Source organism: Pituophis catenifer, unplaced genomic scaffold, assembly GCF_029215685.1.
Source record: "Pituophis catenifer annectens isolate HBS135680 unplaced genomic scaffold, rPitCat1.0.hap2 SCAF_4, whole genome shotgun sequence".
Taxonomy (NCBI): Eukaryota; Metazoa; Chordata; class Lepidosauria; order Squamata; family Colubridae; genus Pituophis; species Pituophis catenifer.
The window spans coordinates 13,233,918-13,250,862 of NW_027256884.1; the positions used below are offsets into that span (position 1 = coordinate 13,233,918).

Consider the following 16,945-nt stretch of genomic DNA (forward strand, 5'->3'; position numbering starts at 1 on the left):
CAGCTGTTTTGTCAACTCTTTCTTGTGGCGGCTGCTTAGCTCCAACAACTGCTTCCTGTTGGGGCCTTAAGGAGCTCGGGCGGGCCAGCGAGGAGTGGCTGGGAGGGGAGGGGCGAGTAGAGGCTGGTGAGGCGGCCCTTGATGTGAGTGACATCAAGTTGGCCAGGCCCACCAAGTCACATGACCACCTAGCCACGCCCACCCAGTGAGTCATTATGCAGACATATTAGTGGTCCGCGGGATTTAAAATTATGAATTTAGTGGTCCCTGAGGTCCGAAAGGTTGGGGACTCCTGCTTTAAGGCCATTCCCGCTGCCCTTTACAAGAACCCACCTGCCAAGGGATAGGCTTAGGAAAAATACAGGTATTCCTCAGGTAATCAGGTAAAATACAGGTATTCCTCATCTTACAACGGTTAGTTTAGTGACCGTTCAACGTTACAACGGCACTGAAAGAAGGGACTTACAACCGTTTTTCACACTTATGACCGTTGCAGCATTCCCCACGGCACGTGATCAGAATTCAGACGCTTTAGCTACTGACTCACGTTTATGACAGTTGCAGTGCCTTAGGGGTCATGTGATCCCCTTTTGTGACAATAATAAGCAAAGTCCATGGGGAAGCCAGATTCACTTAACAGCGGTGTTACTCACTGAACAACGGCAGGGATTTGCTTAACAACCGTGGCAAGAAAGATGGTAACATGGGGGCCAAACTCACTTAACGACTGTCTCGCTTAGCAGCAGAAATTTTTGACTCTGTTGTGATCATGAGTCAACGGGGAGGCCAGATTCTCTTGACGGCCGTGTTCCTAATTTAACCACTGCAGGTATTCACTTATCGACTGCAGCAGGAAGAGTCGTAAAATGGGACAAACCTCACTTAATGGCTCTCACGCTTAGCAACAGAAATTTAGGGTTCAATTATCGTCATAAGTCGAGGACCCCCTGGAATTTCTCTTGTAACCAACAGCGATTCCAGCAAAAATACGTTTTGCTTCTTATAGACCTACCTCTGACATGGAGCTCATCGTTGGTTAAATGTTTCCAGTAAGCCTGTGATAGCTTTGAAATCTGATTTGGGACAGTCCAACCATGGAATAATAGGACTTTAATGTCCCATGCAGCGTGAATATGAGGCATGAAGAGAGAAGCTCTCATTTAGACTTAGTTTGACCCATCTTGCTTAAATCGTTTTACTTGCCAAATCATCGCCCGTCAGCTGAAAAGCCACTGACCGGGAATGAGATGGGCTGATTCCACAGAAAATCAGTTCAATTCAATTCAATCAGAATAGAGTTGGAAGGGACCTTGGAGGTCTTCTAGTCCAACCCCCAGACAAGTGACTTAGGGGTGAAATCCAGCAGGTTCTGACAGGTTCTGGAGAACCAGTAGCGGAAATTTTGAGTGGTTCGGAGAACCAGCAAATACCACCTCTGGCTGGCCCCTGAGTGGGGCGGGAATGGAGATTTTGCAATATCCTTCCCCCAGGAGCGGGGAGGGAATGGGGATTTTGCAGTATCCTTCCCGCAGGAGTGGGGAGAGAATGGGAATTTTGCAGTATCCTTCTCCTGCCACGCCCACCAAGCCACACCACGCCGACCAAGCCACAGAACTGGTAGTAAAAAAAATTGTATTTCATCACTGAAGTGACTGTCCAGTCTCTTCTTAAAAGCCTCCAGTGATGAAGCCTCCACAACTTCTGAAGGCAAGCTATTCCACTGGTTAATTGTCCTCACCGTTAGGAAGCTTCTCCTTAATTCCAGGTTGCTTCTCTCCTTGATTAGTTTCCATCCATTGTTTCTTGTCCTGCCTTCAGGTGCTTTGGACAATAAGTTGAACCCCTCGGCTTTGTGGCAACCTCTCCAATACTAGAATGCTTCTATCATGGCCCCCCCTAGTCCTTCTTTTCCCTAGACTAGCCAAACCCAAATCCTGCAACTGTTCTTCATATGTTTTAGTCTCCAGGCCTTTAATCATCTTAGTTGCTCTTCTTTGCACTTTTTCCAAAGTCTCAACATCTTTTTTGTAATGTGGTGACCGAAGCTGGACGCAGTATTCCAGGTGTGACTTTGATAAGGCTTTATAAAGTGGTACTAATACTCCTTCACATGATTTTGATTCGATGCCTCTGCTTGTTTATTTTTATTTTATTTTATTTTGAATTTGTATACCGCCCTTCTCCCTGAGGACTCAGGGCGGTGAACAGCCAAGTAAAAACATCAAGTACAAATATTAAAATACAGTTAAAATATACATATATAAATTTGGCCCCATTAATTAAAAACAATAAACAAAACACTTAAAAACACTTAAAAAAATTAGGCCAGCCCGGCTTGCTGGAAAAGGAAGGTTTTAAGGGCACGGCGGAAGGCACCGAGGTCTTGGATTCTCCTTATCTCTGGAGGCAATTGATTCCAGAGGGTAGGTGCCCCCACAGAGAAGGCCCTCCCCCTGGGGGTCACCAGCCTGCACTGTTTGGCTGATGGCACCCCGAGGAGGCCCTCTCTGTGGGAGCGCACGGGTCGATGGGAGATTGTCGGTGGCAGCAGGCGGTCTCGAAGATAGCTAGGCCCTATGCTATCTTTTTTATTTGTTGTTGTTGTTGCTATTGTTGTTAGTCATTATTACGTAGAGCTGCTTCTGAAGAAGAAATAGCGTAAAGAGAGAACAATAGGAGAGAAATTGAGCTGGCTGTTTCCTGAGAAGATACTGATAAGATCCACATGGCTTGTTATCATCATCTGAGGATGGTTTTGGAGGAAGCTTAGCCAGCTTAGCTGTGTAATGCCTAACGTGTGATGGCAACCCGTTTCTCAATAAAAAATAATTATAGCTCATCATCCTTGCCTTGAGGGTGGTGTTGGTGTTTGTAACTAGACCTCAAGCATCTGTTCACCTGCAAAAGGCTACAGCTAGAAGGGCAACTCTACAAATGGGGATAAAAATACAGTAGATTTCTGCCCAAAGTAGGCAATCTTTAGGTTTTCAGAGCTCTTCACCTTCGCCAGTGTTGGAAGAGGGAGGCTGTTCCAGGTTTGAAGGCAGAACTAAGACCATGGAAAGATCAACCCATTTGATGTATGCCCACTCCAGTGCCAAATGAGGGTGAATGGGAAGGATCCCGCAGGGGAAAGGATTCTTGTCAAAAAAAAAAAAATGTGATTTTGAGCCTAAGGCTGTCAAATACAGAAGCTTGTAACTGAAGGAAAGTCTCCGATTTGGCTTTAAAGTTGCTCGTTTTTAATTGAATGAATGAATTGAGGAATGAAATTTTGAATGTGGGATCTCTTGTCAACCAAGCTGCAGTGAAGGACAGTGGTGAAATCTAAAATTTGTTACTACCGGTTCTGTGCGCGTGGCTTGGTGGTGGTGGTGGTGGGGTAATGTGATTCGGTGGGCGTGGCCAAATTTGTTTTTTTTTTTACTTTTAAAACCATTTTTTCTACAACCTCTTCGGCGAAGAGGTTGTAAAAAAAAATGCTTTCAAAAGGCTCTGACGATCCCAGCTGAGTTGCCTCATGGGCAGAGGCTTTTTTCCTTTTAAAAGCCTTTGACGATCCCAGCTGAGCCGCGCGATCATCAGAGGCTTTTTTTTTTTTTTTTTTACTTTTAAAAGCATTTTTTCGGCGGAAGAGGTTGTAGAAAAAATGTTTTTAAAAGTAAAAAAAAAAAAAAGCCTCTGATGATTGTGCAGCTCAGCTGGGCATGGGGAGTGGGCAGGGATTTTTGCTACCGGTTCTCCGAACCACCCGCCTCCATCGCTACCAGATGGGGCGATCAGGTCCGAACCGGGAGCATTTTACCCTTGGTGAAGGGCCTCTTCTTTAAATGAGTTGAAACATCGGTGTCGCAAATTTTATGTTAGCAATTTCTTTCCACAAAAGGCAGTCCAGGTAATTTACCTGTCGTCTCAAACTATGCAATGAGGAGGAGGAGGAGGCCGTGGCAGCAAGGGCGATGGCTAGGAAAGAGATATTTTTAGCACAAAGGGGATTTGGAGGCCTTTAGAAATCCACTATCCTCTTGCTTACCTTCCTTCAGGTTGCGAAGCTTGATCTGTCGGGGCATTTTTTTCTGTCTGCATCAGCCGCCTCCAATTTACCTGCGTCTCAGCATCACTTAGGGCAACAGCACCTTACAGCACCCAAGCAGAATAATGCCTGCATTCTTCTGCTGAATTAGATTTCTTGGTCTTTAATTTTGTCATCTGGGCTGCTGTGGCTGGAGCCAACTTCACCAACAGCCTTGGGAACCGAAGAACAGGCCTGCTTGCTGACAATTTGATCTCCCTCGACCTGTGGTCCTTCAAATCACAAATGGGGCTTTTTAGCAGGGTCTTTTCTGTCGCTGTAAGTTGCCCGTTCTACAAATTTGGGGAGGGGGGACACTAAGAGGTTGGACTAAGACTAGGGAGTGCCAATTCAAGACCACTTTCAGCCGTGAAATGGGAGGCAGCAGAGGTCTTCAAACTTGGCAGCTTTAAGACTTGTGGACTTCAACTCCCAGAAGTCTGGCTGGCTGGAGAATGCAGTAGTTTTTACTTACCTTCACTACCCGTTCGGAACTGTGAGCGTGCGTGCTCGCTTCCTGCATGCACGGCGCTTCTGCACATGCGCAGAGCACCCATGATGACATCTGGGCGGGTGGACGGAGCCTCCCACCGCCGCCGCTACCGGTTTGCCCGAACTGGGGTGAACCTGTAGAAACTCACCACAAGCATGCAGATAGATAATAGACCAGCTTCAGCACAAAGTTTGATGCTTGATTATTCAAAACACCAAAGTTTCTCTAGTTCTCTAGCAAATAAAGGTCGATTTTTCTCTCTTTTCCACCTCCTTTTCGATGCGCCTGTGTATCGTCAGAGAAAGACTGAATCGGTAGGTATATTTTGAGAAGCGAATTCTGGATGTGGACCAAAAACATGGAACTAAGAGTCTGGGGAGGGGGGGGAAGAGAGGTGGAAGGAAAAACAAACTCTCTTTCAAGATCAAATTATGGCATGTTGGAACCAGAAACACAAAACTCGCACCATCGCTTTTTGAGCAAATACTTCAGAATAAAAGGAATGTTTATTGTGCAATCCCTTTTTTTATATATTGTGTTTTGTTTTGTTTTTTAAATTTCAGAAACCTGAGAGAAGCAAGAGATAATGCCGTGAGTGAAAAGGAAAGAGCTGTGATAGCTGAAAAAGATGCATTGAGCAAATACGACCAGCTATTGGAACAGTAAGTCCCTTCCCCGTTCCTTGAGCATAGCTTTTGAAAAAGGGGAAGGTTTGTGCAAATAAAGGGAAGGCTGGGGCTTTCCAAGAATGCGTCTATCTTAGTGCTGCTTATTGTGAACTGTTGCGAAGACACAACTAGAACAGACTGCTGCTTAGGGTTGAGAGCTAAAAACAGAATTTCTAATAAATGAATACACGGTGGTGGAACAAACAAACTATGCTGGTTATTTATTGGGCTGCAACTTCCATGCTCCCTTGCTGGAACTATAGAGGTTCTAAGCTCCACCACCCCCAAGGAAGGCCCTGGATGGGCATTGCAGCTGTGGATTTTCCAGGATTGCGCCCGGCCTCCCAATCGTTCGCTGCCCACTCTCTCCCTCTCCCCACATCATTCAGTCCCTCCAGTTCTCTGTTCTTGGTGCCCCCTCTTCTCTCCTCGCTTCCCGATGGAGAAGGTTATGATGTCGTTATTCCCATGCAAAGCGGCGCTAAAAAAACGGATCCACGGCCATGCTTTGGAAATGCAACAACGGGCCCCGCTGTGAAGCAAGACCCATTCCCTTGAGAAAGGAGTTGGCAAGGGAGCGAGAGGGTTGGTTAATCGTTTTCATGCATGTCATGAGGTTTTCATGAGATTATCAGTGGCAACACAAAAGTGAAGCAACTTTTATGAGAGGCTGGTAACTGGGTGGGAACATAAACCCACATGGAAATCTTCTGGGTTTTTTTGAATGTGCGTATGGACATGTTGAATCTCCGGTAATTTTATACACTTAAAAAACAATAAAACCCTTTTTTACATTTTCCCAAGAGATCATATTTTAAATGTTTGGCTTTCTTTTGCGTATAGAGCAATAAACAGTGCAGGTTCAAAAGAATCAGGGAGATTTCCTCAGTCCAGACCCCTGCCCAGCAATTCTGAGAAGAGGCTGGACAGATCATTTATTTGTTTGAAAATGTCCACTGATGGAGCCCCCATGGTCAGGGACTTCCTCCTAATTTCAGGTTGGGTCTGTCTCCTCCCCCCCCCTCTTCCCCTCTCCCTCCCCTTTCCCTCTCTCTCCTTCCCTCCCTCCCCGTCTCTCCCTCTCTCCCCCTTCTCTCTCCCTCCCTCACCTTCCCTCCGTCCCCCTTTTCTTCTCTCTCACACTCTCTCCCCCCCTTTCTTCTCTCTCCCTCCCTCCCCCTTTCCCTCTCACTTTCTCTGTACTTCCTTCCCTCCCCGTCTCTCTCCCCCCTCCCCCTTTTCCTCTCTCTCATATTCTCCCTCCCCTCCCTCTCCCCTTTCCCTCTCTTTCTCCTTCCCTCCCCATCTCCCCCTCCCTCCCCCTCCCTCCTTCCTCCCTCCCTCCCCCTTTTCTTCTCTCTCCCTCCGTCCACTCTCTCTCCCTCTCCCCTTTCCCTCTCTCTTTCTCTGTCCTTCCTTCCCTCCCCCATCTCTCTCTCCCTCTCTCCTCCCCGCCCTCTCCCTATAAAGCTTCCACCATTGCTTCTTACCTTCTCTTCTTGAGCACTGTATCCTGGAGACTTCTACCCCCTCTTCCCCGGGGGGGGGGGGGCTTCAAAGTGAAGCTGACCTGTATCTTCCACCGTTCTCCATAGGATTTAGACTCCAAACCATTCCCTATCTTTGATAGCTTTATCTGTGCTGATTCCAGGATATCCTCCTTGCATCCTTTTGTATCTTGGTCCCCAAAATGGCACACAGTACTATAGTCCAAAATGGCACACAGTACTATAGTCCAGTCAGGGCATTATAGAGTGCAAATGACACCTGCCATCATCTTGACATCTACAGATCTTAGCCAAGACTGCACAGGCTCTTTCATCAGCTGCAGCATATGGTATTGTGATTGTGTTGCTACTGTTGATGTTGTTGTTGTTGGTTGAAGTCACCTGCCCAGTAGAATCAACATGAGATGATGCCGTATCCAAAAGATTGAAATAACTCTTGGGATTCTGTCTTAACTGATCAGGTTTACTTCCCACCATGAAAAGAGCTTGTGAGGCTCTGGGAACCAGTTTCCCAGGGCCACCTAAATGGTCCTTCAGAATAATGTTTCTTTCATGGGCCTTATCATTTGATATGTTATCATATTACCACCCACCTAATGTGGAATAAATGTAAGCCAAATGGGTTTGTACTTCCCTGCATTTCTCCTCATCTCACAAAATAGAGTTACATTGATCTGGTAACTACTCTTCTTCCTCTTCTTCTTCTTCTTCTTCTTCTTCTTCTTCTTCTTCTTCTTCTTCTTCTTCTTCTTCTTCTTCAACTGTTTCATCTTTGGGCCTTTCTTTTAAAAAAACAACAACAGATATTTTGCGAAGTTAGCTATTGATGCATTTTTGTAATACTCTCTTGTTAATTGTTGCTTGCATCTGTTTTTTTAATTATTATTATTATTATTATTCTGGTTTATCTCTAGTCAAGGATAGGGGTTTGTTTACCGCTTCCAAAAGCAGTTGCAAATAAATTATTCAACTTTTCTGAAGTTTCTCTTCTCCCTTAACTGTGATCCACTCCCGTCTCTGTTTCTGATGTATTTAAATAATTGGTGTTTCTGGCTGTTCCTGATGATTTTAGTCCTCAGATAGTTGTTATTAGGCAGCTGAAACAAGTGTAAGTTCGTGCTTCTCGCTTGAGTAAACATTTCATTTGTTTGTTGATCAAAAGAAACCTTTCTTTATTTATATCTTCCTTGATTTGGCAAATCTTTGGAAAGTGCCATGTTTTGGTCTATTACACTTCGGTGGTATGTTTTCCAGTTGAAATTCTATTGAAATTTTAATAAAACAAAAAACAAAATAAAAAACCCCAGGCTTTACTGAGAAATTTGACACAGTCCAGTTAACGTTTCAACTTTCTTTTTCTAGCAAACTCTAATATTTAGGGGAAACAATTTCCCTTTCTATTTAAGAGAGCAAAATGCCGGGTGTTGTAAAAATACTTCTGCTGTCACTGGAGGCAGCAGAAACCAAGGGGAGCATTGGTGTTAAAATTATTTTTAAGTCATCCTAAACCAAGGGAATAATGTAACGAATGCATTGACATTAATAAATAACATTTGTCTGCATGAGGTCATGCTTGTGATGGGATCCCCGAGACAAAAAGCACATTGTATTGTGAACAGACCCTGGTTACCAGTGTTGGTAGGACCTGAAACTCTTGGACATATTTGTTTATACAAAGTCGGTGGAATGCTGCCTAGCTTGAATGGTAGAGAATCGCCTCTGGCAAATCTTGTGATGAAGAGTGTAACTAACACCCAATTTTCTAGTCAAGTACAATTATTATAACTTGATTCCCAACTGGTGATTGGTAAGTGACTTTCTTTGTCTGTTAAATGCAAACAAAGTTTGCGTTGAGTATGAAATAATAACCCTGGCTGTTTCAGGCTTCAGGGTTCAAGAGTCTGCTTTCAGTTACGTGGTCTCTCTACGGAGGAATGAATACCTTACATCAGTCGGAAACATTGCTCTCGGATGCACTTGTACGCAGTCGCAGAAATCATTTCCTAAGGTGGCTTATCAATGCTGGCTAGAGAAGAAGAATGTTGAGAACTACGTATGCTAAAAACAAAAACAAAAGAAGAGGAGGAGGAGGAGGAGGAGGAGGAAAGAAGAAGAAGACGAAGAGGAGGAGGAGGAGAAAGAAGAAGAGGAGGAGGAGGAAAGAACACGAAAGAAGAAGACGAAGAGGAGGAGGAGGAGAAAGAAGAAGAGGAGGAGGAAAGAACACGAAAGAAGAAGACGAAGAGGAGGAGGAGGAGAAAGAAGAAGAGGAGGAGGAGGAGAAAGAGAAAGAAGAGGAGGAGGAGAAGGAGAAGGAAGAAGGAGAAGAGGAAGAAGAAGAAGAAGAAGAAATAATAGTATGATGTGGTTATTGGAACCTGAAATCTCAGATTCTTGGCTGTTTTCAACCAGAGAAACTCCCTGAATGAACATAGAATAATGCCTCTTGAAAAAAGCATCTTTGGACATGATAGACAGACATACAGATAGATGATAGATTGATAGATAGATAGATAGATAGATAGATAGATAGATAGATAGATAGATAGACAGACAGACAGACAGACAGACAGACAGACAGACAGATTTATTGATTAGCCTCTAGGCCATACCAAAGCACAAGGTGCAAACACATATCACCAATAAAATCTTATACAAACAATTTAAAATAAAAGTAGGGTAAAGTACAATAGTTATAGGGTGTGTGTGTGTGTGTGTGTATACATATATACATATATACATATATATACATATACACAAATAATGTTTATAACTGTAAGGATTCCTTTTTTTTAAAAAAAAGTCAGATCTATGGCAATGTAAGTAGTCTTCAACGTACAATCAAAACTGAGCCCAAAGTGTCCACAATTGTTAAGTGGAATCCTGCAACTGTTAAATCAGCAAGATGGTCGTTAAGCGAATCTGGCTTTTCCGTTGACGTTGCTTGTCAGAAGGTCGCAAAAGGCAACCATACAACGCAGTCATAAATACATGTCAGTTTTGCCATGGGTCCAAATTTTGATCGCATGACCATGGAGGATGCTGTAACAGTGATGTGAAAAAAACGGTCATAAGTCACTTTTTTAAGCCTGTGATAATGTTGAATGGTCACTAAACAAATAGTTGTAAGTCGAGGAATGCTGTACGTCTACCACGTTGGTTCACAGATCAATCAGGAGAAAAAGCAATAAACTTAGACTTATATACCTCTTCACAATGCTTTACAGCCCTCTGTAAGCAATTTACAGTGTCACCATATTGCCCCCAACAATCCAGGTCCTCATTTTAGCAACCTCGGAAGGATGGAAGGCTGAGTCAACCTTGAGCCTGTCAGGATCGAACTCCTGGTGGTGGGCAGCCTGCAATACTGTATTCTAACCTCTGTGCCACTAGCTTCCTTCCTTCCTTCTTTCCTTCCTTCCTTCCTTCCTTTCTTCCTTCCTTCCTTCCTTCCTTTCTTCCTTCTTCCCAAGCAGTAGCACTTAGACTTATATACCCCTTTACAGTGCTTTACAGCCCTCTCTAAGTGGTTTACACACTCAACCTATTGCCCCAACAATCTGGGTCCTCATTTTACCCACCTCGGAAGAATGGAAGGCTGAGTCATCCTTGAACTGGTCAGAATCGAACTGCTGGCAGCCAAAGAAAGAAGAGCACTGAGGATAAAGTTGTAGCCATCATTATATAGATTATGAGTTTTGCAAATCTCTCATTTTTCTGGTCAATCTTAAACTTATTTGTCATTTAGGGACTTACAGGTGAAGTAGCCATGGCTAAGAACTAACTAAGCTTGCTTTTCTATCGTGTCTTTATTGCGATCCAAAGAAACTCTATCTTTTAGATTGAAAGAAAGAACAGCTATCCAAAATCATTTTCATTTTTCTGTGTGTGATAGAATGGGGTGGGGCAGTCCCCACATCCTTTTTGGAGCCACCCAAACCTGGCAGACCAGTTGATGAAAGCCAGTGTCACATTTTCCCCATCATCTTGAAAGGTATATAAGTCCTAAAATAGTCTTGACCCCAAAGAACCATATTCCCAAGGAACACCCCACCCCTTGGAAAAAAATAGAAAATCCTGGGCTGGCCGCACATCGTGTCTATTTTCCATCCGTGGCTCCTCCAGAAAGATTTTCAATTTATCCACGCTAGACCCTTTGAAGCAGAATCAAGAACCTAGATGGGAGCTCCTGGAGACCGAAAGTATTTTTTCCCCTTGGAGACAACTGTGGAAAATGTCCGCGTGCTACTCCAGTAAAGGAAAAAGTGTTGTGAGAAGTTTTCTGGGTAAGGGCTTGGTTTCCCTCAGGGAGGAAGATGAAGTCCTTCAGGAAAGACTTGGAAAATTTTACGTCCACTGACGTTCTCCACCAAGGACTCTTTAACCTGTATGTCCTGGGTTGTTGTTTTTTTCTTCACACTCTTTTCTGACCCAGGATACAGTTTCCCTGAAAATAAGACCTCCTCTGAAAATAAGACAACCTCTGAAAATAAGCCCTCCCTCGAAAATAAGCCCTCCCCAAAAATATTTAACCGCATGCGCATCCGGTCCCTGCCATTTTCTCTGGTTAGGGTTAGGGAAACAGAGCTGGAAATCAGGTAAGACGGCAAGAGGATCCCCGTCTTGCTCCATGCGCCCCAAAATAATAAGACCTCCCTGAAAATAAAGCCAAGCACTTATTCCGGGGTTCAAAAAAATATAAGACAGGGTCTTATTTTTGGGAAAACATGGTAGTTGCTTTGTTGACATACCTTCAAAAATAAAGATACAGTGGACATCATAAAAAGGTGTTCCTTATCGAAAGAAGCTTAGCTTATAGTTAACTGGCTGTTGGCCTGTGTTTCCTAGCTCTTCCGTGTGGCAAAGCCCTCTAAACTTGAGGAACTTTTGGCCCCGGAATGATTCTTCCTTTACAGCTTTTCTGCAATTATTGCTACCTTTCCCAAACGCACACAGTGGTTGCTAAGAAAGAAAAGACCACATGATTGCCTCCCATCACAAACACAGAGATGTCCTCTTGGGTACTGCTGAGTTGGAAACATCTAACAGTAACAGAGTTGGAAGGGACCTTGGAGGTCATCTAGTCCAAACCCCTGCTCACGCAGGAGACCTGTACTAAGGATTCGAACTGCCAACCTTTCTGATCGACAAGCTCGGTGTCTTAGCCACTGAGCCACCTAGTCAGGGTTTGTGTAGAAGAGTAAGATCTAGTAAGAGTTGTGGATCTCACAGGACATACAGGCTAAAGAGTTCTTGGTGGAGAACATCAGTGGCCAAGTCTTTCCTGAAGGACTTCATCTTCCTCCACAAGTGAAACCAAGCTCTTACCCAGAAAATTTCTCACCACAAACATCCAGTAAGAGTTGTGGATCTCACAGGACATACAGGCTAAAGAGTTCTTGATGGAGAACTTCAGGGACCATGACATTTTCCAAGTCTCTCCTGAAGAACTTCATCTTCCTCCACCGGTAAAACCAAGCCCTTACCCAGAAAATTTCTCACAACAAACACTCCAGTAAGATTTGTGCTGGGCAGAGCAACTACAGTAGGATCTGTGCCATGATTGGCTTTCCAGTCTTAGAAATCTGGACCCATGAAACATCTTTTAAACGGAAAGCCTCCCAAAGCCTGGCTGGAAAATTTGTAAAATTCAGAGCCTCGGGATGAAAAAAGCCCAAGTCGCTGTGTCTTCACTCTCCCTCCCTCTGAGCAGCTGAATCCTTAGGGAGGAAGCAAGGTGGAGACACCACTCCAGCCCGGCATTAGCAACAGCCTGCACTTTAATGCACAATGCTCAATATCCCATAGGTGCTTTTTTCAAGAGGCAACTAGACTTGCCTTGCCTTGCCTTTCTCTTTCCCTTTCCTCCTTCCCTCCCTTCCTATAAAACCTGCCTATTTGCCCTTCCTTCTTTCCTCCCTCTCTTCCATCCTTCCTTCCTCTCTCCCCCGTTCCTTTCCTTCCCTTCCCCTTCCCCTTCTCCTTCCCCTTCCTTCCTTCCTTCCTATAAAACCTGCCTATTTGCCCTTCCTTCATCCCTCCCTCCCTCCTTTCCTTCCTTCATCCCTCCCTCTCTTCCTTCGTTCCTCTCTCCCCCGTTCCTTCCCTTCCCCTTCCTTCCTATAAAACCTGCCTATTTGCCCTTCCTCCCTCCCTTCCTATTTTCCTTCCTTCTTTCCTTCCTCTGTCCCTCTCTTCCTTCCTCCTCCCTCCCTCCCTTTCTCTCTCCCCGTTCCTTTCCTCCCCTTCCCCTCCCTCCCTTCCTTCCTTCCTTCTTTCCTTCCTTCCTTCCTATAAAACCTGCCTATTTGCCCTCCCTCCCTCCTTCCCTACTTTCCTTCCTTCTTTCCTTCCTCCCTCCCTCTTCCTTCTTCCTCCCTCCCTCTTTCTTTCTTTCTTTCTTTACATTTTGCTTCTCATCCAAGAAGCTTCTTCCGTTCAGAAAAACAAAGAACGTCCAGTTGCCTCTTTGAAAAAGCATCTTTGACCTGGATGACTAAGAATCTCCATAGGCAGAATGCTTCAAATTAAGGGTTCCTGGTCACCGCAGGCTGTGATTTTTATTAATTGCTCTTTTCTCCCGAAATAAAATTGCCCCCCATTGTCCTTTGAAAGGTTCCGTTTCCATTTTTCAGGTGTCCGTTTCAGCATCCGTAAAGAGATATTTCCAAACGTAACAAGCATTTATTTATTTATTTATTTTGTTGCCCCACTCCCAAGGGACTCCCCCACTCCCAAGGGACTCTGGGTTTGCCCCTTCAAAAACCTTCATATCAGAGAGAAAACAGAATCCCTGCCAGAGACAGTAGACAGTAAGTTCTACTATCTGGTGAGAATTATCTTGAGATCTTTCAGGAACTGCGGTGGTTCCTCTGATTTCCAAATAGCAGAGTTACCATAAGCGGGCAGTTAAACACTTTAAAACAATATGGCAACGTCGGGTTAATTTAATGTTTGCCAAAATAACAAAAGCGTTTGGAACAAGGCTTGATAACTTAGTGTGGAGGTTCTGATATGTTTGGTACACATCACATGATAAAATAACAGCAACATGGTCCAATGATTCAATCCCCGGGTTGCGTTTAATTACTTTAGTTTTAAATTCCATATTTTTCAGCCACATATTTTTAGAGATAGAAGATAACCTCATTGTATAACTGACCGGAGCGCTTAAGCTTGTTGTGTGCATTTGTTTTGAGAAAGCTCGCCTGTTACGTGGTTGAAAGACTCCTCCTTGTGAGATTTGTACGGCAAACAGCAAATTGAGATGAATTACAAAAGGATAAATCCTAAGGATTTTGATTCGTAGACACTTGTTTTGTAAGGATAGATTCTTACTGGGGGTGTGGGGGGGGCGGGGAATGAAACCCTCCATTTTGCACACAAATCATAACCTTACCTCGCAATCCTAAAATGGAAACAAATGCGCTCTGTGAAATTTATTTCCGTGTGAGAATACATTTGGGATGGTCCCCTCCTTTGTTTTTCTCATCTTTGTATAATGTGATGAAATCTTTTCTTTATAGCTTATGAGTACAAACCCTGGAGTTATTTTTCCAAATCTGCCCTTTTATTCTGAGCAACCTTTTTTTTCCGGGTGCACTTAGATACACTGTACCTTCATGTATGTCTGTATGTGTGCATGTATGTATATGTGTGCATGTATGTATATAAATATATATTCACATACACACTATATATATGTGTGTGTGTGTGTGTGTGTATCCAAGTAAGGTATGGCTAGCTGATGAGAGCTAAATAGCTTGAAATAGCTCTATACTAGTCTCCCTTTATTTCTTTATCAGCGAAATATAAATTTGATATAAAATGGTTTGTCGTCAGTGCGACTACTTGAGGGCTCCTGGATTAGAGCTGAAAGGCGAAAGGGATGCAGTATGCTTCCTCCCACATGTTGGGGTAGACCAGGTGCCTCGATAGAAAAACACTTGATATATATATACACATATACCGTATATACATACGTACTGTGTATTTTTGTGTGTATATACATGTATATATGTATATGTGTGAATAGATGATGATGATGATAGATAGATAGATAGATAGATAGATAGATAGATAGATAGATAGATATGATCATCCATCTCTCTCTGTCTCTCTCTCTTTCTCTCTCTCTCTCTCTCTCTAGGGGTGGGCTTCAAACATTTTAGCAAGGGATTCTCTGCCCAGTTGCTGGGTGGGCGTGGCCATGGTGGGTGTGGCCTAGTTGGCCTCCTGCACCATGACGGGGGGGGCGTTTTTGCCCTCCCTGGGCTCCGGAGGCTTTTTTTTTGAGCCTCCGGGAGGGCGAAAACGGACTCCCCAGGCTCCAGAGGCCCTCTGAAGGCCTTCCTGAACTTCCGGTAGGCCTGTTTTTTGCCCTCCCCGAGCCTCCATGTGCGCCCTGCACTTACCTGCATCCAGAATGGCCTGTGTGGGGACTCCTGGGAGGGGCAGAGCGGAGGGGGCCAGCCAGGAGTGGGATTTGGGGGTTCTCCGAACTGCACAGAATCTTAGCTAGAGCTTCTCCCGAACCCCTTCAAACCCCCAGCAGCCCACTCCTTCATCTGTCTGTCTGTCTGTCTATCCTCCCTATATGAGGATAGATAGACAGACAGATGATAGAGAGAGATGATAGACAGACAGACAGTCAGACCGATCGATGATAGATAGATAGATAGATAGATAGATAGATAGATAGATAGATAGATAGATAGATGATATAGAGATAAGTGTGTGTATATACAGAGAGAGAGAGGTTTCTTGGTTAATACTTAAATCTAGATAATTAAATCTAGATAATTCAAGGGAGCTCATTCAAATACTTTAGCTAATTCAAGGTCGAACTCATTTAATGTGCTGCGTTTGCAGCCTATGAGGTAGTTTTTCAAACATCGTAAGGTTCAAAACGTCTTCTAAACGCCTCACTCGCAATATCAGAACCCCTTGTGAATCCTTGTTTCGCCTTAGCAGCATCTGGTGATATTGTTCTATCAACGGTCCTCCTCAGGATGGGTTTCACTGGAGGAAAAGTCAGGAGGGGCTGATTTCTCTGTTTTGCAGAAAGATTATTTGACAGCCCTTCCTTTCTCCTTCTGCGGAAAGAATGAAGATGTTCAAATAGCATTTTCTCTGTTTCTCATTATATTTTAAAATCTTGATTTCCTTCCAGCAGATTTTGGAGGCTGGACAGGATTCCCCCCTCTCCCTCTTTTTTTTCCCCCCTTTGCCCTGTGACTTTATTGGCTTGGTTTTTGAGTAGAAGATTTAAAAAGAGAGAGAGAGAGAGACCAGAGACCTCACCAAAAAACGGTCTCATCCCGGGCTCATCATCCGAGAGAGAAATAATCTAGACCTAATTGGATACTACAGATGTGCTAATTTGAAAAGAAAACACACAATGCCCTTTGCCTTCCTTTTTATCCAAATCTGCTTAGCTTTATATTCCCTTGGGAAAATACGTCCCCTCGACTTTTGACAAGCTGTTCTTTGCAGGTTGATTTGATCTTCAAATCAAAAGTTCAGGGGGTAAAAAAAACAACAACCCCAAAACCAAAACACCGAATGACAAGTTTTGGCAGTTTTTCAGACAAGCTTCAAAATAAAAGTTAAAGCCATCCGATCTGCTTTTATAATAATGACGGCTTAGATGTGTAGATAAAAGCATCCGTTAAAAACAGCATATTTTCCCAAATTACCGTACCTGAAAATAAGATATTTACCGCAGCGGAAGCTCAAAGATAGATAGAGAGATAGAGGATAGATCCCTGTTTGGAGGCTTTTTTTGTGAAGCTCTGTTTGGGGGCTTTTTTCTGAAGCTCTGTTTGGAGGCTTTTTTCTGAAGCTCTGTTTGGAGGCTTTTTTTTCTGAAGCTTTGTTTCTGATGCTTTTTTCAGCCTCTGAAACCTCCGTTTGAGAAGCTGGGTGGGGCTACATTCGGAGTATAAGACGCACCCAGATTTTCACCCTCTTTTTTTGGGGGGCGGAGGTGCACCTTATACTCTGAAAAATACTGTATATGCCGCTTCAGTGTTCTTTACAGCCCTCTCTAAGCGGTTTACAGAGTCAGTCTCTTGCCCCCAACACTCTGGGTCCTCATTTTACCCACCTCAGAAGGGATGGAAGGCTGAGTCAACCTTGAGCCTGGTGAGATTTGAACTGCACAAATTGCAGTCACCAGAAGGAGCCTGCAGTACTCCACTCT

The 16,945-nt window shown here is 44.0% G+C and overlaps 1 protein-coding gene across 1 annotated transcript in view; it reads left to right on the forward strand.

The window, feature by feature from the left end:
- The window catches only part of PIBF1 (progesterone immunomodulatory binding factor 1), a 100,578-nt gene that overhangs the window by 30,348 nt on the left and 53,285 nt on the right, over positions 1 to 16,945 (forward strand). The window contains exon 10 of the mRNA XM_070942831.1: positions 5,129 to 5,227. Coding sequence (XP_070798932.1) covers positions 5,129 to 5,227 — 99 coding nt within the window. The remainder of the gene's footprint in view (positions 1 to 5,128; positions 5,228 to 16,945) is intronic.